We start from the raw sequence: 27705 nt of genomic DNA, 5'->3' as shown, positions 1-27705 counted from the left end.
TCCTGGCTTCAGATCGGTGTAACTCTGGCCACAGTGACTATTTGGGGAGTGAATCAACAGAAGACGACCTTTCTCTCTCTCCCTCTCTCTAAATCTGCCAAATAAATAAATTAAATTAAATTAAATAAAACATAAGGGGCCAGGTCTGTGGCACAGTGGGTAAAGCCACTGCCTGCAGTGCTGGCATCCCATATGGGTGCCAGTTCGTGTCCCAGCTGCTCCACTTCCAATCCAGCTCTCTGCTATGGCCTGGGGAAGCAGAAGATGGTCCAAGTCCTTGGGGCCCTGTACCCACACGGGAGACCTGGAAGAAGCTCCTGGCTCCTGAATTCGGATCGGCGCAGCTCCAGCCATTGTGGCCATCTGGGGAGTGAACCAGCGGATAGAAGACCTCTCTCTCTCTCCTTCTCTAACTGTGACTCTCAAGTAAAATAAATAATAAAAAATATTTTTTAAACGTTTCAACACCATTAATCATCCAGTCTACTTAATTTGTTGCACTTTCCAGCTGCCCAAACTATTCATTATCCATAACTATCTACTATTTTATGTAAGCTGTTCTCTCCACCTAGACTAATTTACTTAGCTCCTCCCATACTGTTGAACTGCCAAAGGTTTACTAGTATTTACATCTGACCTGTCTCGGGACTATTTGCATGGACCACCACTGATAATCCCTAAGACTATTCTTTTAAGGTTCCCTTCGCGACCTGTATGCACACTCTCAAACATTTGAATATGAGATCTTGGTCATCATGTTTAGCCACTTGAGAACAAGGACTGTATCTCTGCACTATTCCCAGAATCATGCATCTTTCTTGATACTTCATTGCTACCCAACAAGTGGTTTCTTAATGAATAAATAAATAACTGGAATGTGGAGGGGAAAACATTCAACTAAAGAATAAAAACACTACACGGTGAGGCCCACGCTGTGACACAAGAGGTTAATCCTCTGCCTGCGGCTTCAGCATCCCATATGGGTGCCAGATCTAGTGCCGGCTGCTCCTCTTCCAATCTAGCTCTCTGCCATGTCTCTACCTCTCACTGTCTTTAACTCTACCTCTCAAATAAAAATAAAAATCTTAAAAAAAAAAAAAAAGATTTTTTATTTGAGAGGTAGAGTTACACACAGAGAAAAGGAGAGGCAGGGAGGGAGAGAGAGGTCTTCCATTTGCTGGTTCATGGTTCACTCCCCAATTGGCTGCAGCAGCCGGAGCTGCACCAATCTGAAGCCAGGAGTCACGAGCTTCCTGCAGGTCTTCCCACACAGGTGCAGAGGGCAAAGGACTTGGGCCATCTTCCATTGCTTCCCCAGGCTATAGCAGAGAGCTGGAATGGAAGCGAAGCAGCTGGAACCTGAATCCATGCCCATATGGGATGCCAGCACTGCAGGCATCTTTTTCCCACTATACCACAGTGCCAGCCCCACATGCTGCTCTTTAGTCTGTCTCGGGTATAAGCCAGAACATGCAGGTCTGGAAATCAAGGGGCAGATTTGGGGAGTAGCCCCACTTTTTTTTTTTTTACCTAAGATTTTGTTTGAGAGGTAAAGTTAGAGAGAGAGAGGGAAAGACAAAAAAAGGTCTTCCATCCGCTGGTTCAGTCCCCAGATGGCCACAACGGCAGGAGCTGCGCCGATCCAAAGCCAAGAGCCAGGAGCTTCTTCCAGGTCTCTCATGTGGGTACAAGGGCCCAAACACTTGGACTATCTTCTACTGCTTTCCCAGGCCATAGCAGGGAGCTGGATCAGAAGAGTAGCAGCCAGCCCTAGAACCCAGTGCCAACATGGGATGCTGGCACCACAGGCAGAGAATTAACCTACTGCACCCTACCGCTCCCTGCCCCCAACTTATTATTATTCCCAATAATCTGCTCATAGAAGCTTTGTCTTCACTTCTGACAACTGAGTTCTGCTGGTTTGGAGGTCTTGGTGTCCAGGGAGGAAATATACCTTCCAGCATAATAGTTCATTAGGATTAGAAGATGATATAGATATCCACCCAGCCATGTGGGACTCCTTATGCCACTGCACCAAAGATGGAACCTCCTGGTTGGAATGATTGAGCCTAATTATTAAAGGGAAACTGGGTTGCCATTACACAATGAAAGCAAGGATGATGATGTCTGGAATAAGCCTGCTTCCAAGTATTATAAACTGTTGAAGATTAAATTTCTTGGCTGCGCCGTGGCTCAATAGGCTAATCCTCCGTCTGTGGTGCCGGCATACCGGGTTCTAGTCCCGGTCGGGGTGCCAGATTCTGTCCCGGTTGCCCCTCTTCCAGGCCAGCTCTCTGCTGTGGCCTGCGAGTGCAGTGGAGGATGGCCCAGGTCCTTGGGCCCTGCACCCACATGGGAGACCAGGAAAAGCACCTGGCTCCTGGCTTCGAATCAGCCGGTGCGCCGGCTACAGCACTCCAGCCGCGGCAGCCATTGGAGGGTAAACCAATGGCAAAAGGAAGACCTTTCTCTCTGTCTACTCTGCCTGTCAAATAAATAAATAAATACTAAATTGTCGCTCCCCAACTTGCAGAGGAACGACACCGGACGCTGTTTTCTTTCCCCGGTCCTTCCCAGATTTGCTGCCTCTCCCCCGCCTCTGCGGAGGAGCGACACCCCCACCGCTCCCCCCGCTTTCTCTGAGGAGCGGCACCAACCGACTCTCTCAGGGGGCCCCGCATGTTGTCTCTCTCCCCCTTTTATAGTCCTCTCCCACCAATCCGTGCTCCGTTGCCCGCGTGCTGAGCACGCCACTTTCTTCCAATCAGAGGTTGGATCAGGAATCAGCTAATTGAGGAAGCAGCTGTGTAAGATTTGTTTACTCCCTCAGACGCATAGAGTTAGTTTCAGTCCACAGTTTCAGTACTTATTTCTCTCCCGGGCGCCCCACCATGTTGCGGGAGACAGACCCTGCTCCCCACACTAAATAAATTTGTAATTCTTTTTAAAAAAGATTTTTATTTATTTATTTGACAGGCAGAGTCACAGAGAGAGAAAGAGAATGTCTTCTATCCATTGGTTCACTCCCCAGATGGCCACAACAGCCAGAGCTGCATCAATCCAAAGCCAGGAGCTTCTTCCCGGTCTCTCACATGGGTGCAGGGGCCCAAGGACTTGGGCTATCTACCACTGCCCACTGCTTTTTTTTTTTTTTTTTTTTTTTTTTTTTTTTTGACAGGTAGAGTTATAGACAGTGAGAGAGAGAGACAAAGAGAAAGGTCCTCCTTTCGTTGGTTCACGTTGGTTCACTCCCCAAATGGCTGTTAAGGCCGGCGCTGTGCCAATCCGAAACAGGAGCTAGGTGCTTTTTCCTGGTCTCCCACGCGAGTGCAGGGGCCCAAGCACTTGGGCCATCCTCCACTGTCTGGGCAGTGGACTGGAAGAGGAGCAACCGGGACTAGAACCAGGTGCCCATATGGGATTCTGGCGCCGCAGGTGGAGGATTAACCAAGTGAGCTATGGTGCCAGCCCCTTTACCACTGCTTTTCAAAGCCGTAACAGAGAGCTGGATCAGAAGTGGAGCAGCTGGGATCCAAACCGGCACCCATATGGGATGCTGGCGCTGTAGACTTGGGCTTTAACCCACTGTGCTACAGCGCTAGCCCCAATATAATTACTTTCTTGTTAAGAGAGTATTCAGCAAACTTTGTTTTGAGGAATAATAAACATAGTCAGGAATGGATACAATGACTGTAGAGAGTAATTAGGGAAAAGGTGAGATTTCTGCATCATATGACACACAGCTATATCATGGTAGGTAGAAACCCAAGAATCGTTTCACTGTTAAATACAAGTTTCAGTGTACGGAGAAAGTGCATATAAGAAGTTAATAGGGACACCATTGTAACATAGCGGGTAAAGCTGCAGCCTGCAACACTGGCATCCTATATGGGCATCAGCTGGAGTCTCAGCTGCTCCACTTATGATCCAGCTCCTTGATAATGGCTTGGAGGAAGGAGTGGAAGATGGCCCTGCCACCCAAGTGGGAGACCTAGATGAAGCTCCTGGCTCTTGGCTTCACATTGGCCCACCTTCAGCCATTGCAGGCACTGGGGGAGTGAACCAGCAGAAGGGAGACCTTTCTCTCTGTCTCTCCCTCTCACTGTCTATAACTCTACCTCTCAAATCAATAAATAAAATCTTAAAAAAAAAAGCTTAAATTCACATAATTAAAAAAATAGGCAGGAAAAACAAGACATTTAACCCAATGAAAATAAATCAGAAGGCACATGTTAATCTCTAATTGTTTTTACAGGTCTCCTGAGCAGAACATACTCTACCTTTGCTGCTTAGCACTACTAACAGAAACATTAGCTCATGAGCCACCAAGCAGAACTCTTCAGTTCAGACCTCTAAACGCTGTAATGTCAATTCTTAAATTTATCATTTACACATGTGTGAGTCTTCTCAACCCGTTTTTCAAATGCTAAAAAACTCACTGAAGCACTGCCTTGCAGGTTTCTGGAGCTACAAAATCTTAATTTTCTCATAAAAATGAAAACAAAACTTCCTTTAGGCTGTTTGGAGTCCATTTTTGAAGTTTTACCTCAGTTTTTTCCTCTAGAAACAGAGCATTTGTGTTTCACAAGACCAGATAAGCTTGGATTACATCCAATTAAAATGCTGTTATATAACCATTTAAGTAGGAAGAGGGGCTGACAGCAAAAAAGAATGATTTATTAGCAAAAGCATATATTGAGTTGTTCTGTAAGGACTTTTTATATGACAATTAATCATTTTTAATTTTATCTTATACTTACTAACCTTTCAATTAGGTTACCAGGCACTAAAAATATTCTGTCACTTAATCCAAATAGTTTATTTCTCTGCCTCTCTGTAACTTTCAAATAAATAAATAATTTTTTTTTTTTTTTTTTTTTTTTGGACAGGCAGAGTGGACAGTGAGAGAGAGACAGAGAGAAAGGTCTTCCTTTGCCATTGGTTCACCCTCCAATGGCCGCCGCGGCCGGCCTGCTGCGGCCGGCGCACCGCGCTGATCCGATGGCAGGAGCCAGGTGCTTCTTCTGGTCTCCCATGGGGTGCAGGGCCAAAGCACTTGGGCCATCCTCCACTGCCCTCCCGGGCCATAGCAGAGAGCTGGCCTGGAAGAGGGGCAACCGGGACAGAATCCGGTGCCCCAACCAGGACTAGAACCCAGTGTGCCGGCGCCGCAAGGCGGAGGATTAGCCTAGTGAGCCGCGGCGCCGGCCCTAAATAAATTTTTTTTTTTTTTTTTTTAAATATGAGAGGGACCTTAGACTCAAAGATGGCAAACAATTTGCCTAAAAGATCTACTCTAGTAGCTGAAATCCCAGGGCTGCTCTTTCCACAGTTCCTTTAAATTTAAACAAATTCACTAAAGAGATATTTTTAGAAAGACATGTACTAATAACCTAGCAAGAATGCCTGCAAGTTTATCTGGTCTCGCTCTTCAGTTTCCCTTTACATGTTAAGTCCAAGGTAAACAGAAAGACATTCAACAAGACTGTATATTCAACAGCTACCAAGCACCTTCCATATACCAGACTGCTATAGGTGCTGGGCCACAGCACTGAGCAACACTAAAATCTTGTTCCTCTTAAGATATAAAGCTCTACAATATCTAACTAATTTTAATGGAGAAAACCACACAATAAACAAGATAATTAAATTGTATACCTTATCAGAAAGTGACGAGAAACAAATACCATGGAGAGGACTAAAGTAGAGAAGGGGGATAGAAAAATGGAAGAATGGAAGGGGTGCCAATTTACGTAAGATAATCACAGGTGGACTCACTGAGAAGGTGGAGTGTGAACCATGAATATACCAGAGGAAAGAACATTTGAGCAGGAGAAAGCAGGTGTTGAATCGAAGGCACGGAACCACCTCCACCTGGTTTGTTCAAGGAACACCAGCAAAACAAATCAAGAAAAGGGACACAGTAGAAGCTGTAGCCACAGAAATATCATAGGGTCTTGGAGCATTTGGTAAGGCATTTGGCTTTTCCTTTGGGATGCAAAATGACTGAAGGGTTCTGAACAGACAGTATGACATGAGTTATTCTGAGTGCCTCTGAGAAAACACTGCCGAGAGCAAATCTAGGGAAGCAGCAAGATTAATTTAGAAGGTTACTACTGTAGTCATGGTGAAAGACGGTGGCTCCAAATGGAAAGAGAGCAATGGAAGTCGTGAGAAATGGTCAGGTTCCAGATAAATTCTTCTAACAAACTAGATATGAATGGGAAGAAAGACAAGAACTGGGAAAGCCAAGTATTTTAGCCTGAGCAACTAGAAAAACAGAGTTTCCATTTACTGAGATGAAGTAGAGTTTTCATTGTTTTGTTTTTGAGGGAGAGTATCATGGGCTCAGTATATAGGACATCTCAAATTTCAGTTGTCAATTCTACATCCGAATGAAGATTTCAAGTTCTAATTTCAAATTTCCTTAGTCCTACCCAAACTCACTACGGAATTTAATCACTACTACATCGGTTCTTACAAAATGTTCTGTATAACTGTTTGGCATTTACGTAATATTTAATTTCTTTCTCTGTAACTGGGTAAACTTAAACAAATCCTACAGACAGCTAACACACAAAGCATTACCCTGAAGAGGTCTGTGCAATGTTTGATGGTTAATTTGAAAATCCATATGGCTGAGAGGGGCTGGCATTGTGATGAAGTGGGTAAAGCCATTGCTTGCAATGCTAAGGCCCGTATCAGAGCTTCAGTTTGAGTCTCAGCTGCTCCACTTCCAATCCTGCTCCCTGCTAATGTACCTGGGTCCCTGCCACCTACATGAGAGACCAGATGAAATTCCAGTACTCCTGGCTTCAGCCTGGCCCAGTGTTTACTGTTATGGCCATTTGGGAGAGTGAATCATGAATCTCTCTCTTCTATGTCACATTTTCAAATAAATAAATAAAACCTTAAATATGGTTGACTGTCCACCCTTCCTCTCTTTCTGGACCACACAATTCTATTTGTAGTTTCTTAAAGCTTTTCTATTTATTTATTATATAATAAGGAGTTGCCATACCTCAAAATCTGCACATTTAGTTTTCTGATACCCCAATCTATTTTTTCATTTTCAAGGTTTAGTCTGTTTGTTTGAAAGACAGAGTGACAGAGAGAGGGAGAGACAAAGAGAGATAGTAATCATCCATCTGCTGGTTTACTCCTTTGTTTTTTAGAATTTATTTTATTTATTTGAAAGACAGAGATGGAGGGAGAGGCAGAGACAGAGAAAGAGGTCTTCCATTCGCTGGTTCACTCCCCAGATGGCCACAACAGCAGGAGCTGTGCCGATCCGAAGCCAGGAGCTTCTTCCGTGTCTCCCACGTGGGTGCAGGGGCCCAAGGACTTGGGCCATCTTCTACTGCTATCCCAGGCCATAGCAGAGATGCTGGATCGGATGAGGAGCAGCTGGGACTAGAACTGGCGCCTATATGGGATGCCGGTGCTTCAGGACAGGGCTTTAACCCACTGTACCACAGCCCGGCCCCTGGTTTACTCCTTAAATGATGTAACAGGCCAGGCTGGCCAAAGCTGAAGCCAGGTGTCAGGAACTCTATCCAGGCTTCATTGGTAGCAGGAACTCAGGTACCTAAGTGATCATCTGCTGCTTCCCAAGCACATTATTAGCGATCTGGATGAGAAGCAGAGTCGTTGGGACTCAAACTGTTACTGTGATATGGGATGAAAGCACCTCAAGCAGCAGCTTAACCAACTGCACCACAAGGCCTTCCCTAACGTATTCCCACAAACCTTTAGGTCTATACCTTTATAGACACAGTAGGGTGGGTATGTATCTTAGTTTCACATCACTCATGCCTCATACTTTCATATTTTGATTTAATTACTTATCTCCTTTAAACACAACGTGCACACTTAATAACATACTATTTGTTCCCCCCCTTGGCTAAATGCTGGAAATAAATTTTAAGCATACATGAAATGGTGACTTCAAAACCAATCTGAAGCTAATCACGTCTACACAAAACAACTTTCTCCCACTTTTCGGTTCACATGTGTTTCCCTCTTGGACCAACAATGTATTAAAATCAGATGTTTTCAGACAGGTTTTTAGCTCAGCAGTTGCCACTCGAACGACTCCCTATCAGACTACATGGCTTGAGTTCGAGCTACACTGCATCTAATCCAGTTTCCTGCTAAAGCAGACCTTAGGAGGCAGCTGGTGAAAGCTAAAGTACTTGGGTCCCTGACACCAAAACAGGAGACCTGGACTGAGTTCCAGGTTGTTGGTTTTAACCTGGCTCTGCCCTGAAAGTCGTGGGAATTTGGGAAGTGAACCAGTGGATGGAAGATCTGTTTGTCTCTGCCTTTCAAATAAATAAGGGGGCTGGCATTGTGGTGTAGTGGCTAAAGCTGCCCCCTGAAATGCCAACATCACATATGGGAGCCATTTTGTGTCTCAGTTGTCCTACTTCCAATTCAGATCTCTATTGATAGCTTGGGAAAAGTAGCAGAAGATGGCCCAAGTGCTTTGGTCCCTGGTCCCAGGTGGGAGACTTGGACGAAGCTCCTGGCTGCCGGCTTTGGCTTGGCCCAGTCCTGTCTGTTGCAGAGATTTGGAGACTGAACCAGCGGATGAACGACCTCTTTCTGTAACTCTACTTCTTAAATCTTTTTAAGAAGGAAGGAAGGGAAGGAGGGAGGGAGGGAGGGCCAAAATATTTTACATCAGAGACTTCTCTTCTATAAGAACTCCAGTGTTTTACCCCTTGTGGAGAACAAGTTATCCAGAATGGTATACACAGACTTCTAGATTCTAAAGACCCCAACAAGTCCTTGAACACCCTTCTATTTCTACATGAGGGCCTAATCTTAATTTCATCACCGTCTTCATCTTTGCCCTTCTTATTCCCATCAACAGTAGACTGGATAAAGAAATTATGGACATGTACTCTATAGAATACTATACAGCAGTCAAAAACAATGAAACCTGGTCATTTGCAACAAGATGGAGGAATTTGGAAAACATCATGCTGAGTGAATTAAGCCAGTCCCAAAGGGACAAATATCATATGTTCTCCCTGATCGGCGACAACTAACTGAGCACCAAAGGGGAAACTTGTGGAAGTGAAATGGACACTATGAGAAACAGTGACTTGATCAGCTCTTGTCCTGACTGTTGATGTACAATGTAATACTTTATCCATTTTAGTATTATTTTTTGTTCTAGTACTATTGGTTGAACTCGGTAATTAACACACAATTATTCTTAGGTGTTTAAATTTTAACTGAAAAGTGATCCCTGTTAGGAATTTGGAAAACACTATGCTGAGTGAAATAAGCCAGTCCCAAAGGGACAAATATCCTATGTTCTCCCTGATCGGTGACAACTGAGCACCAAAAAGGAAACCTGTTAAAGTGAAATGAACACTATGAGAAACGGTGACTTGATCAGTCCTTGCCCTGACTGTTGATGAACAACTTAATACGTTATCCCACTTAGTATTTTTTGTTTGTTTGTTCCGCTTAACACTTTTGGTTGAATACTGTAATCAATACACAGTTATTCTTAAGTGTTGAAACTTAACTGAAAAGTGATCGCTGTTAAATATAAGAGTGGGAATAAGAGAGGGAAGAGATGTGCATTCCGGGACATGCTCAAACTGACTTACCTCAAACGGTACAGTTAGAAACATACCAGGGGATTCCAATTCAATCCCATCAAGGTGGCATGTACCAATGCCATCTCACTAGTCCCAGTGATCAATTTCTGTTCACAATTGATCATAATGATAGGACTAAGAGCCAAAGGGAGCACATAAACAAGACTAGTGTCTGCAAATACTAGCTGATAGAATAAAAAAGGTAGAGAATGATCCAACATGGGAAGCGAGATACACAGCAGACCCATAGAATGGCAGATGTCCTAAACAGCACTCTGGCCTCAGAATCAGCCCTTAAGGCACACGGATCTGGCTGAAAAGCCCATGAGAGTATTTCAGGCATGGAAAGCCAAGACACTCTGGCAAAAAAAAAAAACAAACAAACAAAAAAACAAAACAAAACAAAAAAAAAACACCTAAATGAAAGATCTCCACGAGTGAGATCCCAGTGGAAAGAATAGGTCATCAAAGAAGGAGAAGGAGGTACCTTTCTCTGAAGGGAGGAGAGAACTTCCACTTTGACTATGACCTTGTCTAAATATGATCAGCTCCATAGCCTTGGCAGCTCATGACAAGAGCCTAGGGTGATTACTGATGCCATAAAAAAGAGTGTCAATTTGTTAAGTCAACAACAGGAGTCACTGTGCACTTACTCCTCATGTAGGATCTCTGTCCTTAATGTGCTGTACATTGTGATTTAATGCTATAACTAGTACTCAAACAGTATTTTTCACTTTGTGTTTCTGTGTGGGTGCAAACTGTTGAAATCTTTACTTAATATATGCTAAACTGATCTTCTGTATATAAAGAGAATTGAAAATGAATCTTGATGTGAATGGAAGGGAAGAGGGAGCAGGGAAGGGGAGGGTTGCGGGTGGGAGGGAAGTTATCGGGGGGAAGCCATTGTAATCCATAAGCTGTACTTTGAAAATTTATATTCATTAAATAAAAGTTAAAAAAAAATAAGCTACAATATTTTAAGGTTAGCAAGTAAAAAAAAAGTTTATCAAGTATTTTATTATTTCATTTTTTTTAAAGATTTATTTATTTGAAAGTCAGAATTACACAGAGAGAGGATAGGCAGAGAGAGAGAGGTCTTCCATCCACTGGTTCATTCTTAGATTGGCTGCCACAGCCGAGGCTGTGCCGATCCGAAGCCAGGAGCTTCCTCTGGGTCTCCTACATGGTTGCCAGGGCCCAAGGACTTGGGCCATCTTCTACTGCTTTCCCAGGCCATAGCAGAGAGCTGGATCAGAAGTGGAGCAGCTGGGACTCAGACCAGCGCCCATATGGGATGCTGGCACTGCAGATGGTGGCCTTACCAGCTAGGCCACAGTGCCAGCCCCTCAAGTATTTATTTTAGGCCAGTGCTGGGCCACGCTAAAGCCAGGAGCTTCATCTGGGTCTCCCACATGGATGACATGGGCTCAAACCCTTGAGCCATCCTCTGTTGTTTCGAGGCCACCAGCAGGGAGTTAGATTGGAAGTAGAACAGCTTGGACACAAACCAGCGCTGATATGGAATGCTGGCACTGCAGCCGGTAGCTTTACCTGCTATGCTACAATGCCAACCCTAACATTTATTTTTTTAATTTTCATCTACTTGAGAGGCAGATAAAGAAGGAGAACAAGAGGGACCTGTGCTGTGGCGTAGTGGGTAAAGCCGCCAACTGCATTGCCAGCATCCCATATGGGCGCTGGTTCAAGACCCGCCTGCTCAAAAAAATATATATATATTGTGTGTGTGTATACACACTGTGTTTATTTCTGAATCTATATATAAATGTTAACATGAGTTTATACTGATATCTCTAACCAATCCAGTACCATAAAGTTCATTCTAGCATTCTTCTCCTTATCTGTAACCTCTATTCTCAGACAGTAAACATTTTTTTATTTTTGAAGATTCATGTATTTATTTGAAAGGCAGAGTTATAGAGAGGGAGGGGCAGAGACTGGGTATATGTAGAAGGTCAATAGTCCAGTTTTGGGGCTGGTGTGGCTCTGATATCCCAAATATATGATTTGACAATATTTTTTCCCATTCCATGGGTTGTTTTTCACTGTACTGAGATGCATAAAAGTTTTAAATTTTAACATAGCTCAATTTAGCTACTTCTTTTGTTGTCTGTACTTTTGGTGTAATATCCAAGAAAATATTGTCAAATCCAATGGCATGAAATATTTTTCCTTATGTCTAGGCCAAGATGAAGCCAGAAGCCAGGAACTCCATCCTGGTGTCTCACACAGGTGGCAGGGACCCATGTACTTGGGTCATCATCAGTTGTCTTCCCAGGTACCTAATTAGAAAGCTGGATTGAAAGCAGAGTAGCCAGGATTCGAATCAGCACTCCAATATAGGTAATGGATGCTGATGTCACAGGCAGCAGCTCAACTGGCTATGCCACACTTCTGACCCACTAGTAATGTAGTTTTATTCCACAGAGAGAAGCAAATCACATTAACAAAATTATAGTTTAAAAATATATGTTGAGGGGGCTGGTGCTGTGGCGCAGTGGGTTAACGCCCTGGTCTGCAGTGCTGGCATCCCATATGGGCGCTGGTTCAAGACCCGGCTGCTCCAGTTCCTATCCAGCTCTCTGCTGTGGCCTGGGAAAGCAGTAGAAGAAGGCCCAAGCCATCTGGGGAGTGAACCATTGGATGGAAGACCTCTCCTCTCGCTGTGTAACTCTGACTTTCAAATTAAAAAAAAAAGATTAAAAAAAAAAGTTAAAAAAAAAATATATATATATATGTTGAGGCCGGCACCGCGGCTCACTAGGCTAATCCTCTGCCTGCAGCGCCAGCACCCTGGGTTCTAGTCCCACTCGGGGCGCCAGATTCTGTCCCGGTTGCCCCTCTTCCAGGCCAGCTCTCTGCTGTGGCCAGGGAGTGCAGTGGAGGATGGCCCAGGTCCTTGGGCCCTGCACCCCATGGGAGACCAGGAGAAGCACCTGGCTCATGGCTTCAGATCGGCGTGGTGTGCCGGCCGCAGTGCGCCGCTGGAGCGGCCATTGGGGGGTGAACCAACGGAAAAGGAAGACCTTTGTCTCTTTCTCTCTCTCTCACTGTCCACTCTGCCGGAACGAAGGAACGAAGGAACGAAGGAACGAAGGAAGGAAGGAAGGAAGGCAGAAAGAAAGACAGAAGGAAGGAAGGAAGGAAGGAAGGAAGGAAGGAAGGAAGGAAGGAAGGAAGGAAGGCAGGCAGAAAGAAAGAAAGAAAGACAGAAAGACAGAAAGAAGGAAAGAAAGACAAAGACAGAAAGACAGAAAGACAGACAGACAGACAGAAAGACAGACAGAAAGACAGACAGAAAGACAGAAAGACAGAAAGACAGAAAGACAGAAAGACAGAAAGACAGAAAGACAGAAAGACAGAAAGACAGAAAGACAGAAAGACAGAAAGAAAGAAAGAAAGAAAGAAAGAAAGAAAGAAAGAAAGAAAGAAAGAAAGAAAGAAAAATATATGTTGGGACCAGCAGTGGGTAAAGTCGCTGTCTGCAGTGCCGGCATCCCGTATGGGCTCTGGTCTGAGTCCCAGCTGCTCCACTTCTGATCCAGCTCTCTGCTATTGCCTGGGAAAGCAGTAGAAGATGGCCCACACCCTTGGGCCGCTGTACCCATGTGGGAGACCTGGAGGAAGCTCCTGGCTCCTGGTTTCAGATTGGCACAGCTCCAGCTGTTGCAGCCAATTAGGGAGAGAACTTGTGAGTGAAGACCCCCCCCCACCTGCCTTGCCTTCTCTCTCTGTGTAACTCAGATACTCAAAAAAATAAAATAAAATAAAAAATAAATAAATCTTTTTAAAAAACCAGAATCAGAATTATAGATTCACTTGATGCTCAAGAAGTTGTCTTATTTAATAAAGAATTCCATTGGAAACTAAAATCAAACAGCTCACAGTAAAATTAAATGCTTTACTAGAGTTCTTAAAGTTCATTCTGTAAGCTAGGTTCAAGGGAGTCCTAAACACCCTCGAAGTCAAAGTGTGAGTAACATATTGCACTTTTATGTGTTACTTTTTTTTTCTGACAGATAGAGTTAGACAGTGAGAGAGAGAGACAGAGAGAAAGGTCTTCTTTCCATTGGTTCACCCCCCAAATGGCCACCACGGCTGGAGCTACGCCAATCAGAAGCCAGGAGCCAGGTGCTTCTTCCTGGTCTCCCATGCAGGTGCAGGCACCCAGGCACCTAGGGCATCCTCCACTGCCTTCCAGGGCCACAGCAGAGAGCTGGACTGGAAGAGAAGCAACCGAGACTAGAACCCAGCACCCTATGTGTTACTTATTGTTAATATGTGCATTTTCTTTTCTTTTTTTTTTAAAGGTTTATTTATTTATTTGAAAGAGTTACAGACAGTGAGATTAAGAGACAGAGACAAAGGTCTTCCCTCCGTTGGTTCACTACCCAAATGGCTGCAACGGTGGGAGCTGCACTAATCTGAAGCCAGGAGCCAGGATCTTCTTCCAGGTCTCCCATGTAGGTGCAGAGGTCCAAGGACTTGGGCCATCATCTACTGCTTTCTCAGGCCATAGCAGAGAGCTGGATGGGAAGAGAAGCAGCCGGACTAGCACCAGTGCCCAAATGGGATGCTGGCGCCGCAGGTGGAGGATTAACCTACTGCGCCACAGTGCCGGCCCCAATATGTGCATTTTCTAAGGGAAGATTCCATGTTTTTATCAGAAGATTAATTTCAAAAACCTTTAAGAAACACTAGATGTTTCTGGGTTACTGATGTGTCTCCAGCATGCAAATCTTATCTGAAAAAATCAAAGAAAAGAACTAAATCTCTATTTCCAGGGTTCAGGGAAGAGGCTAAGAGATGTCTTGCCACATCTATGTCTTGGAATACCATGTGGACCTTTATGTTCAGACTTCACTGATGAATTCTCATGTCAACTTGAGCTGATTGTAATTGCTATTCAGAAACGAAGACACCACAGCTTTCTGTTAAAAATTTTCATTTTTGGTGCTAAATCCTTTGAGTCCAATCTGATGTAGGATATAAGATATAGCAATAAAGCACGTGGGGTATGTTTTGTCTAGAGGAGCATCACGGCTGATATGGCCTTAGGGCCTGATTCCACATCACATTCAGAAGAACCGTGTACCTGCTCTGATAACAGTAGAAACAACAGCCAGTAATCCTGCCACTTGTGGAGCATTTAGTACACTAGTCCCAAACACTGGAAACAACAGTAATTTACTGTCACAGCAGTACAGGAGATTTATTCCACAAATGATTTGTTGTTAAGCCTTCGATGTAATAGAAACAGCATCAATATAACATCAAAGCTAAGATATACTTATATTTTAATACGCTAACAATGAGTCTGCTTCACCAGCCTCTGTCTTTGCCCAGAATACTCTCCAGCTGCCCAACCCCACCATATCATGAAGTTAGCAAAAAGGAAGAATCCAAACGCAGCCAGTATCTCATAAAAAATGAATACACTAGCAAAATCCAAGAATTGTGCCCATGATCAAATGTTTTAAGCCTAGGGTAACTATAAGAAAACTACTCAGGACTGAGTTATTGTTTATAATATTTAAATTCTTGTGCTTCAAACCTAAGAATACATTACTGAGCCTCATTAATGAAAGTAAAGCAAAGCAGATTACATTGAACATTCTTAAAAGAAATGTCTGCCAGGTTGAAAAATTACTTTAGGCATAGAATCTTTTCAGGGTCTCAACTGAGGGAACATGTTACATTTGCAAACACTTCTACTGTAAAAAATACTAACTCATAATGGTTAGGAAATTGAACATTATGTTAAATTATTCCCAGACAGAGCACACCAAATTATCAAATAAAAAATTACAAAGTTAAATGTTATTACAGGGTGCAAATTTTATCTGATAATCTAGAAAGGACTTTAGGAAGATTGCAAATGTGATTTTTAAATAGTACTAAATTAAACATAAATGTAGTATTATAAAGTAATAATAATTGATATGCCACGAGAACTGTTTTTGGAATAACTTATTGGCGCTCTGTCAAGCCTTTCTCACTGGGTGCTACAGAATAACAATAGTCATCTGAGCTTCTAAATTCTTACAGATTCTGGATAAAAAGGAGTCAATACCACCAAGGACAAACAAATGACAATGTAAGTAAAAGTGTTTGGCAAACACTATAAACAGTGATGGGTGAAATAAGTTTTGTTAGACTGAGGACAAAGGCCTCAAGAGTCTCCATTTTATCCAACCTGTGTCTTAGACATACTATACTTCAATAATTAAGACCCAACCAAAATCCAGTCCATAAAGTGGTAATGTAAGATGTTTATTAGTGCAATTTATTTAGCACAACGATCACATTAAAATGTTCCAATATACAAACTGTTGAAGTCTAAAGTCACAAAAATACAAACTCAGGTGTATGAACAAAGTTATAAAAATATTATTTAAAAACAAAGCTCTTCTCTAACGCTGGGTCAAAAAAGAAAAGCAAGAAAGACAAACATGCATGTGAAAAACATCCCATTCCCACAGAGCAGCCCTGTCTAATGTGGCTGCCCTACCAGTGACATCTTGGGCCATTCACATGTGACCATCATGGCAATACAGCAGTTCATTGTGGGGCTGCCTAGTTCACAGGAAGCTATATATGAAATATTACATTTATTCTTTTTCAAAATAAAGTATTCCAGTAAAACAGATGCAACTAACAATATATACCAAGTTTTAGCTGCTTGCTCATTGGAAATTTTAATAATACCATAAATTAAAAAACAAAATGTATTTGAAAAAAAAAAACAAATTTCAAATAAAAATAAGCATAACAAAATGAAAATAAACATGGAATAAATAAATTTCAACCATGAAATGTAAGTGTGTATAACATAGCTGCATCCAGGCTTCACTTCCCCTCTGTCACTTAGACAAGCTACAGGGATTGATTAGAAGCAACAGAAAGATGTCAAACACTAACAATTCTGAAAAGTTTCTTAGTCCCCAAAACAACATATGAAACAACTGCACACCAAACAAATGACTTGTGTTTTATTTGATGGTATATTCTCCTACTATAGTCTTCATATTTTATCAACTGCTTAGAAGATAAGCATAAACTTCTAAAATGTGTCTGCTGTAAAACTCAGGGAAGGAATTCTTGGCAGAGTATCAATCCTCACCCCACCAGATCCCTGAAGACAGAATGCTTCCTAAATTCCAGAGGTCACTGCAGGTACTCAACAAGTATTTCATATTCCAGATCTTAAGCCAGAGCTCTTCTAAGATTCCAAGAGAAGGGCCATGCTCTATTTAAAAATCCAATCAAAACTTATCACTGTAATGGTTCCACAGTATTTATCCTAATGGTTCTATATTTTTGAACTATCAGTTTGGGGAAAAAGAGGAAGGAGAGTAAGAAAGAAACCTTGAAGCAATCCTCAAAAGGATGACTGTGAATGCTAACATTCAAGGTAGAGGGCTTTACACACAGATTTTCCCGTGTGATCCATCAATCCCACTGACATACAGCATAAAAAGACATCTCCAGAGTTCAGAGATACTAATCCTGATTAAAGTTCAAGCCCAATCAGATAATCATGTCACCAGTTAAAATGGTTATGGTTCCTAAATGTGTTGTAACTTTCTTTCACTTTGGTGTTGTTACAGAAAATATTTTTTTCATGTGTATGAACATTCTAATATTCTACTACAGGATTCAAGAACATTATAGCTTAGTTGCATTTTCTTTAATTTTCTATCACTTATTTTGGTAATTCATAATCAGCTACTGTGGTATTAAAATCAAGATTTTCAGGAGAACCTAAGAGTAGACAAAGAGATAATAATTTCATATCAAAAATAATTTTGGCCAAATTTGCAAATAACATAGGATGATTTAATTTGGAGAAACACTTTTCCAAGTTTAATCAGAGTTACTCTAAATTAGCGATCATGATTCTAATTTTAGTAAGGTAGAGCGAAACAGAGGTAGCCTGGAAGATTAATCTTCCCTAAAAGCAAGCTCGCAGAGGGGAAAGAAGAAGGAGAAGGAAAGGAGATTCACTACAGTACTGGTGGCCTCGACCCCTTTATGAAAGCACACGTTCTCATGTGGTGTTGATTTACACTGAAGATTCAAAAACCAAGTGAAAAAAGGCCAACTAAAAATGCTTAAATTAAAGGGAAAAAATGAGATCGAATTAGATGATTAAATGAATTTTGAGAGCAAGAAATAAAAGACATTAGAGGACCTTTATAAAAATATTAAAATTAAAAAGAATTCATGTTGCATTCTGTGCTCACAAAGGGAAAGGAGGTTCCATCAAGCCCTGCAGACACAAGAAGAAGCAGGTGGTTTGCTCAGGAATCGGCAGAAATAGGCCCCGAAGAACTACCCTCAGCTTCTTCTATATCGTGTCCAGGAAGGAAAAGCAAAGCTCTGCAAAATGCTGAAGGTTTTAGAAGTGTAACGGTGCTTAGGAAAGATCATTGGTCTGGTGTTGGCAGCAGCCCCAGTGTTGAGACACACTCTAGGCTTCTAGGAGGAGAAAAATAGAAAGGGAGGAGGAAGTAGGAGGGGAAAGAAAGGGCAAAAAAAAGCACAGGTCATTAGTAAACAGCAAGTTCAACATAGCAAGATGCTCTTAAATGCTTTATATGCTTTCAGGACTATAGACAACATTTGGAAGGAAATAGCAACAGGAATTTTCAAAATGGCACTGAGCTACCCAGGCCAGTTAATGAGGGCCAAATTAGAATGAAGTCACAACATGCTTCAAAAACATGCACATTTCACCCCTTCTAATTTCCTCCCCCAATGAATCATGCACATTTTCAGTAAAAATACCTGCTTTAATGAAATTAAGAGGTCAACATTCAAAACTCAAAGAACCCAGGTACAAAAACTAGATTCTACCTAAGGGACACCTAAGAGGGCCGGCACCGCAGCTCACTAGGCTAAATCCTCTGCCTGGCGGCGCCGGCACACCGGGTTCTAGTCCCGGTCGGGGCGCCGGATTCTGTCCCGGTTGCCCCTCTTCCAGGCCAGCTCTCTGCTGTGGCCAGGGAGTGCAGTGCAGGATGGCCCAAGTCCTTGGGCCCTGCACCCCATGGGAGACCAGGATAAGTACCTGGCTCCTGCCATCGGATCAGCGTGGTGTGCCAGCCGCAGTGCACCGGCCACGGTGGCCATTGGAGGGTGAACCAACGGCAAAGGAAGTCCTTTGTCTCTGTCTCTCTCTCTCACTGTCCACTCTGTCAAAAAAAAAAAAAGGGGGGGGGGACACCTAAGAGGGGTCTTTCTAGACCCACTCTCATAAAGCCCCTGGGCAGTACATAAACAGTGATTTTTTTCTGTCACAAGAGAAGTAAAAGTCTTGAGAAGTAAGGACCAAGCTGCATATTTTCCCCTTCTTTTTTCTGCACTATTAAGAACTGGCAGTGAAGAATAACTGCTACACAGAGTTTGAGCCTCTTCTGCTCAGTCTTGATGGTAGTATTGATAGTTGTTTCCTTCCAGGATGAAAATGGCATCCAGTTTCTTTCTTCCTTTCGTTTTTCTCTTTCTTTCTCTTTCTCTCTCTCTCTCTTTCTTTCACATGTATTATTCCCACATTTTTAAGTGGCATAGTGCAATATTTCAACATGTGTATAAAGTATACTGAATACATTACAAAATTAGCATTTCCATTTTGTGGTCTTTTTCTTTATGTTCAGAGCCTATTGACTCTTCCTTCCATATCCACTCTTTCAAAAAAACAGCTAATCAAATTGATCTCTTCCAACATGCCCTTCCCTTGATATTGTCTTTTGGTTAAAGAAAGCTGAATTTACTCATTTAAATTAGTTTACAGCTGGGGCTGGAACTGTGTCACAGCAGGTAAACCAATCTCCTGCAGTGCCAGCATCCCATATGAGCACTGGTTCGAGTCCCAGCTGCTCTACCTCAGATCCAGCTCTCTGCTATGGCCTGGAAAAGCAGTAGAAGATGGCCCAAGTCCTTGGGCCCTGTACTCATGTGGGAGACCCAGAAGAAGCTCATGGCTTCGACTGGCGTAGCTCCAGCCATAGTGGCCAACTAGGGAGTAAACCAACAGATGGAAGACCTTCTCTCTCTCTCTCTCTGCCTCTATGTGTAATTCTTTCAAATAAATAAATGATCTTTTTTAAAAAAGTTTATATTCAAGCCTCTTCTTTAATCAAGGGGACATTTGCTTTTTTTTTTTTTTACAGGCAGAGTGGACAGTGAGAGAGAGAGACAGAGAGAAAGGTCTTCCATTTGCCGTTGGTTCACCCTCCAATGGCCTCCGTGGCCGGTGTGTTGAGGCCAGCGCACCGCGCTGATCTGAAGGCAGGAGCCAGGTGCTTCTCCTGGTCTCTCATGGGGTGCAGGGCCCAAGCACTTGGGCCATCATCCATGGCACTCCCAGGCCATAGCAGAGAGCTGGCCTGGAAGAGGGGCAACTGGGACAGAACCCAGCGCCCCGACCGGGACTAGAACCTAGTGTGCCAGGGCCGCTAGGCGGAGAATTAGCCTATTGAGCCACGGCGCCGGCCTGCATAATTTTTTAAAATCAAATCATACAATTTTGTGTTCAGGGTAGACACTATATGGACAATGCTACACACAAATAAGATTATCAAAGAAATATAAAATATCAGCTCAGGGGCCGGTGCTGCAGTGCAACAGATTAATGCCCTGGCCTGAAGCGCCAGCATCCCACATGGGTGCCGGTTTGAGACCTGGCTGTTCCACGTCCTGTTCAGCTCTCTGCTATGGCCCGGGAAAGCAGCAGAAGATGGCCTAAGTCCTTGGACCCCTGTACCCATGTGGGGGACCAAGAAGAAGCTCCTTGGCTTCTGGCTTCGGATTGCCCAGGCCATTGCGGCCATCTGGGGAGTGAACCATCGGTTGGAAGCCCTCTCTCTCTGCGTAACTCTTTCAAATAAATAAATAAATCTTTAAAAAAAAAAAAAAAAAAAGGTCTGCTAATTCAAAAAAAAAAAAAAAATCAGCTCAAAGTGGAAGACAAGGTAGCACTTCTGGTTGTTTCTAGTTTTTAAAGTAAAGGGTAGGGACCAGCACCGTGGCTCACTTGGTTAATCCTCTGCCTGCGGCACCGGCATCCCACATGGGCACCGGGTTCTAGTACCGGTTGCTCCCCTTCCAGTCCAGCTCTCTGCTGTGGCCCAGGAGAGCAGTGGAGGATGGCCCAAGTGCTTGGGTCCCTGCACCCGCATGGGAGACCAGGAGGAAGCACTTGGCTCCTGGCTTCAGATTGGCGCAGTGCCGGCTGTAGCGGCCATTTGAGGAGTGAACCAATGGAAGGAGCACCTTTCTCTCGTCTCTCTCTCTCTCACTGTCTATAACTCCACCTGTCAAATAAAAAAATAAAATAAAAATAAAAATAAAAAAATAAAGGGTATCTAATTTTTGAGTTGCTAATAAGGATGTTAATGTCACTGGGTAAAACTATTACAACAAACAGAACCTAGTCATCAACAAATCTGAGGTATGAAGACATACTCAACATTTCCTAAGGTCATAGAATAAGCAGTAAATCCTGGAATAGCTGCTATTGCTAATACAATGATTTATGGAAGCCTTAGAACTGAGATATTCTGTGGAAGATCACAGAATGGCTTTTCATGGCTGAGATATGTAGACATGAAGAGAAACCCAAAGACACTGCACTTCTGTGAATCAAATGCTATGCCCCAGTTAAGAGCACGCTCTGCTGCAAAGAACAACATGCTTGATCATTAGAAGTCAACTCATTTGGGTCAACAGTGGTAGTGTGCTTACAACTGCAGATTAAGTGCAAGTGCAGTCATTTTTAAAAAGAAAACACATGATTGTCACACAGGCTACATTCTAATGAGGCTTCTGTAGTACATCCCTATGAACTCCTGCTACTGCGTACAGAATTTCGCTCCCTCAAAGATGGGTAGTGGGGTGGGGGGGATTGGTGCTGGTTATGAGGTGAGAAACCACAGAAAGGGGCTAGGAGATAAAAGCTATAAATTTCAAAACCAAAAGTTAAGAGAAAGATAAAGGAAAAACAAACTAAGGGCAAAAGAAAATTTAAAGAAATATTGCTCACAGGCTTCCTCACACTGAGCCTGTGTGCACTGAGGGTAGAGAGCTGTCTTAGAGTTATAGTAGCCAATGTCTCCCATTCTTGGATGATGATTAATCTGTACCTATAGGGGTACTTCAAAAAATTCATGGAAATGCACAGAACTATGCATGAATATCAAAATTTTCTTGCACCAAAATAAATCTTTTACTTCCATTTTCCATGAACTCTTTGAAGTATCCTCTTCTAATAGTGTTTTTAAGGCGGCTCATCTTCTGTGTGGTACAGCAACAAATATTGAAGGATTATCACAAGAAGTTCATTCTTCCCTTCTACCATCGGAGATTTATATGGCAGATCAATACTCTCAGGAATAACTCAAGTCCTTCCACTAACAATCCTCTCAAAAGAGGTTGTTAAGGTATTTGCTGTGAATATTTCACCCACATATCTGGGGAATCCTGGGCACCACTTACCTGTAGTATCATTCCCTTCTATTCCATGATCACCGTTGGCTAGCACTGTTGGCTTAGAAGATGGAGAACCTGCAGCAATTACAAAGAATAATTACCTATCGTGAAAGAAAAACAAAAACATATTCAAGTATCACCTTCCTAGTTGAATTTCTGTTGCTCTTCATAGCTTAGAGCATAGAAAACTATTCAGAATTAAAATATCCAATAAAAGGTAACCCAAGAGGCCAGAGTAGTGATGCAGCAGCTAAGTCACCGCTTCTGAGCCAGCATCCCAAATGAGTGCTGGTTGAGTCCCACATGCCCCATGACCAATCCAGCTCCCTGCTTATTGCATGGGGGAAAGCAGCAAATTATGGCCTGATTGCTTGGGCCCAAGCCACCCATATGACAGACCAAAATGGAATCCCAGGTGGAGGGTGAACCACTGGATGTAATATGATATAACCAGGTAGTCCGCAAAAGTTTAGGTGAGTTGGAGTTCTTACAGCCTTGCAATGTAACTCTCTAACTGTTGGATTGCTACTCCTACCTTCCTAGGATATACCTGTCTCATTGGGAACCAGGGTGCCTCACACAACCCTACTCCATTTGTAGTGATTAAGGTAATATCCCCTAACTCATAAAAGCGGCTGAAAGCTGGGGAGGAGTCTCTTTTTGCCACAGACCACATTTTTAGAAGCATCACTTTCGTTTTCTCTCTCTTTCATGGGCAGCCCTCACTTGTGCAGGAATGCATGTTTATTCATTCACTGTTAAGTAAATCCTGTTCCTATTTGCACATGTTACTAAGTCTCCTCTTAGAATTTTTATCTCCGTGGAGGACAAGAACCTGGACTGGAAATTAATATCCTTATTGCCCACATCAGATGGAAGATATCTCTCTCTCCCTTCCTCCCTTCACGACTTTCAAATCAACTAATTGCTTTAAAAAAAAAAAAAAAAGGAAACTCAGAACCAAAACATACTCATTAATTCCCACATTGCCCAAGCTCTATTATGTTCCACAGTACAAGAGAACCCTTCCTAAAAGCAAGCTTATGTCTTTTTTGTTCAGGAAATTGTCAGAGATTACCATGAAGTTCAATAAGGCCATAATTAAGCACCACAGGTTTAGCGTTTAGCATCTTTATTCAAATCAAAGCCATTTCAAACTACTCCCACACAGGAAATTCAGGGTACCCACAGCGCTCCTAGATGTGAGCATCACATGCAGATCACCAACAACACTTCTTGAAGCATGGGATTTCTTTCCATTCTAAGGTGTTTTTTGTGGGGAGCAACTGGGAGCAACTCGGACTAGACTGTTACTGGAATTAAGACTTATTCTATGCATCTGCTTTCCCACAATATGGCGCTGGGAGAGGAGGCAACAGCTTCTACACAGCTGCCTCTCACCAACTTGACAAGCTGCAGGACCTGCTCCTGATTGGAGGAGAGCAGCGTACTCGGCGTGTGGGCAGCCGAGTTAGGATTGGCGGAGGAGGACTATAAAGGAGGAGAGAGACGGCATGCACCAGGAACATCTAAGGGGAACATCTAAGGGGAACACCTAAGGGGAACACCTGTGCAGCCCCCGAGAGAGCCGGCCGGCGGTGTGCCGCTCTCCCGCGGAAGTGGGGAATGTGGCAGGGGGAACTGCCCTTCCACGGAGGTGGAAGGGACAGTAGCCAACCCGGGAAGAACCAGCAGCAAACCCGGGGAGGGCCGAGCAGACAAAAGAACAGCGCAGGGTCCTGTGTCGTTCCTCCACGAAGAGGGGGAGCGACATAATGGTGCCGTGACTCGGATATGAAGCCTAGGCAGGGTTTTGTGTCGTTCCTCCATGAAGAGGGGGAGCGACAGTTTTTTTTTTTTTTTTTTTTTTTTTAAGATTTATTTATTGCCAGCACCGCGGTTCACTAGGCTAATTCTTCACCTTGTGGCACCAGCACACCGGGTTCTAGTCCCGGTCGGGGCGCCGGATTCTGTCCCGGTTACCCCTCTTCCAGGCCAGCTCTCTGCTGTGGCCAGGGAGTGCAGTGGAGGATGGCCCAAGTGCTTGGGCCCTGCACCCCATGAGAAACCAGGAGAAGCACCTGGCTCCTGCCATTGGATCAGCGCAGTGCGCCGGCCGCAGTGCGCTGGCTGCGACAGCCATTGGAGGGTGAACCAACGGCAAAAGGAAGACCTTTCTCTGTCTCTCTTTCACTGTCCACTCTGCCTGTCAAATTAAAAAAAAAAAATTTACTTATTTATTTATTTGAAAGTCAGAGGGGCCGGCTCTGTGGCGCAGCAGGTTAACGCCCTGGCCTGAAGCGCCGGCATCCCATATGGGCGCCAGTTTGAGTCCCAGCTGCTCCTCTTCCAATCCAGCTCTCTACTATGGCCTGGCCTGGGATAGCAGTAGAAGAAGGCCCAACTCCTTCGGCCCCTGCACCTCTGAAGGAGACCCAAAAGAAGCTCCTGGCTCTTGATCAGTACAGCTCTGGCCATTGCAGCCATCTGGGCAGTCAACCAGCGGATGGAAGACCTCTCTCTCTGTCTCTATCTCTCTCTGTAACTCTCTTCAAAATAAATAAAATAAATCTTAAAAAAAAAAAAAAGAAAAAGAAATAAAGTCAGAATTATACAGAGATAAAAGGAGAGGCAGACAGAGAGAAAAAGAGAGAAAGGTCTTCCATCTGCTGGTTCACTCCCCAACTGGCTGCCATGGCCACAGCTGCCCCGATCCAAAGCCAGGAGCCAGGAGCCAGGAGCCAGGAGCTTCCCATGTGGGTGCAGGGGCCCAAGGACTTGGGCCATTTTCTACTGCTTCCCCAGGCCATAGCAGAGAGCTGGATCGGAAGTGGAGCAGCCAGGAGGCAAATCGGCGCCCATGAGATGCTGGAACTGCAGGAGGTGGCTCTACCCACTATGCCACAGCGCAGGCCCCTCCATTTTAAGTTATTCTAATAGGACACAGTTAGGTCTCTGATAATGATAGGATGCTAAGCATCTTTTCATGTGTCTATTTGCAATACCTTTATTTATTTTCCTTGGTGAACTGAACGGTAAAGTTTTTGATTATTTTTCAATTCTTTTTTTATAATTTTGAGATTCCTTTTGATTATCAGCCTTTTGTCAGATGAGTTTTACAAATAGTTTCTCCTAGTCTTTAGCATAAAATATTTGTAGAAGAGCAATCCCAAGGAGAAACAAGCTTAACCACTATACCATCATCAAGTTCACCCTGAACACTGAGTTGGCCTGGAAGAAGACAGAAGACACCAACACACTCAAATTCATTGTGGATGAGAAGGCCAACAAGCACCCAATCAAATGGGCTGTGAAGAAACACTGATTTATATGTGGCCAAATGAGTATCTTGGATCAGGCCTGAAGGAGAGAACAAAGGCATAAGTTTGACTGGTTCCTGCTTATGATGCTTTGGATGTCCAACAAGAGGATGATCACTTAAACTGAGTCCATCCAGATGGTTAACTTTTAGTATATATGTTTTTTCATCATTTGAAAAGAAATATTTTTGGGGCCAGCATTGTGGTAAAACGGGTTAAGTTGCTATCTGTGATGCCAGCACCCTACTACACCCACTCAAGTCCTAGCTGTTCCACTTCCAATCTAGCTCCCTCCATGCATGTGGGAGACCCAGATGAAGTTCCTGGCTCCGGTCTTCAGCCTTGCCCACCCCTAATAATAGTGGTCATTTAGGGAGAGAACCAGCAGATGGAATATCTCTCTTTGTCTGTCCCCCTCTCTCTCTGTAACTCTGCCTTCAAAATAAACAAATTAATATTTTAAAAAATTTGAATAATTCAAGGTCATATGACTTTTTCCAGTTTCACATTGAGGCCTATGACACATTTGGAATTAAATTTTGTAATTTGTGCAAAATGTTGGTCTAGGTTTATATTTTTTGTATATGGATATCTAATTTTTCAGCATCATTTGTTAAAAAGACTGCCTTTATTCTACTGAAATGCTTTTGCTACTTTATGGAAGATCAACTGACTGTGATATGTATGTGTGGGTCTGTTTCTTGGCCTTCTATTCCGTTCCACTAATCTGTGAATCCACCCATTTGCCAATACCACACTGTCTTGGTTATTGTATCTGTACAGTAAATCCTGAAATAAGATAAAGGACCCTCCATTAAAAAATATAGATATTTGTGCTTCTACTGAATATACAGTCTTGAGGATGTACAACATTTATGAAAGGCTCTGATTATAACTAACATTTCAACTCTTGCCTAGATCTGCAGTCAGCCTGCTGACCCAAGACTCTCCCATAAATCATTCTCATGAATCTTACAGATATTTTCCATAAGATACAAATGAAAATCTAGAACATATGCTACTAAAATATAAAATGAAAGATTTTACTATGGAAAACAACTCTGGTCTCCTCAAATCTAAGGCAGAAAACTTTCACACAAACTTCTCTCTAAAGCGATCATTTATTCTGTTACCTCAGAAGTACAACCAAGAGAACAAAGTAAAAGAACAAAGTAGACCAAAGAGAGAATATCAATTAACTGGAAAAGAGAAATAAAGGTACGAAAGGTAAGATTTTTACTAACGACCCATTATGTAACATGTACTCTGCTAAGTCTTCCCAGATTGTATTTTACTTATTCAGAGACGCCACAATGCTATATCTCACATTTGGCATAAACAAATTCCATTTCACCACCAAGGAACAAGCTTATATGACTTATTTTTCCTCGCTCAAGAAATAATGCATATTTTTAAAGAAACTGTGTTATTTTAAAATGCAGATTACAAGAAAATGAAAATTACAAAAATTGATACCCTCTTAAAACTATGAGAGTGACCAAAGCCTTTTGAAATTTTGGTATTAGTGTAGGAAAACAGATATGTCACACACACCACTGAGGGAATGTGAATTGAAACAACCTTTTTATGGCAGTCCATCCATCACATTTGTAAATACCACCTTGAAAATCCATTTCTGGTATTTACTTTACCAAGTCACATAAAAGTATACAAAAATGAATGTTTCTTATGGCATTGCTTTAAAGTAACAAATATTTACCAATGGATTCACAGTGTAAGATAAAATACAGCCATAAAAGAAATGAAGTAGCTTTTGAGGTATTGATAAGGGAAGATGTTAGGTCATAACAAGAAAATAAATGCTAACATGGCAGAGTAGCTTTATGAAAAAAATACATAATCAAAAAAAATACAAAAGAATATATACCAACACCACTGCCAAAGGTAAAGGACCAGGATGCAGGAGCTGTGGGGAGGACACTCTCACAAACATAAAGTCATCATTTAGTTGACTGCAGAACATGCTAAAGTATCTAAGATAAACGAAGATGGCAGACTGAGACACATGTCAGCCTCAACATACTACCACAAGTGTTAGAAAATAACCAAAAAGATTATCAATTTAAAGCAATAAAAGATCTAGGAATCAAGAAGGGTGGACTCCAGTAGATGGGAAATTATGAGGAAAACCCAGGAAAATGGGAACACAAGGAAAAACAACAACAGCTCAAAGACGGTAGAGGAGAGAAGCTAAGCTTAGAGGCAGCAGGACTACTGGGTCTTTGGTAGCAGCT

The 27705-nt window shown here is 42.9% G+C and overlaps 1 protein-coding gene across 37 annotated transcripts in view; it reads right to left on the bottom strand.

Annotated features, from left to right (window-relative positions):
- The window catches only part of MAP4 (microtubule associated protein 4), a 193900-nt gene that overhangs the window by 82949 nt on the left and 83246 nt on the right, over nt 1–27705 (bottom strand). For 33 of the 37 annotated variants that reach the window (XM_070050869.2, XM_070050870.2, XM_070050883.2 and 30 more), the window contains one exon: nt 22137–22205. The exons of the other annotated variants lie outside the window; for them this stretch is intronic. In XM_070050869.2, coding sequence (XP_069906970.2) covers nt 22137–22205 — 69 coding nt within the window. The remainder of the gene's footprint in view (nt 1–22136; nt 22206–27705) is intronic. 37 annotated transcript variants of the gene reach the window in all.

The sequence above is a fragment of the Oryctolagus cuniculus genome, chromosome 10 (assembly GCF_051225735.1).
Source record: "Oryctolagus cuniculus isolate XC-2025 breed Fujian yellow rabbit chromosome 10, ASM5122573v1, whole genome shotgun sequence".
NCBI classification, from domain to species: Eukaryota; Metazoa; Chordata; class Mammalia; order Lagomorpha; family Leporidae; genus Oryctolagus; species Oryctolagus cuniculus.
The sequence above is the reverse complement of the archived record's forward strand: the minus strand, read 5'-3'. Positions and strand labels throughout refer to the sequence as shown.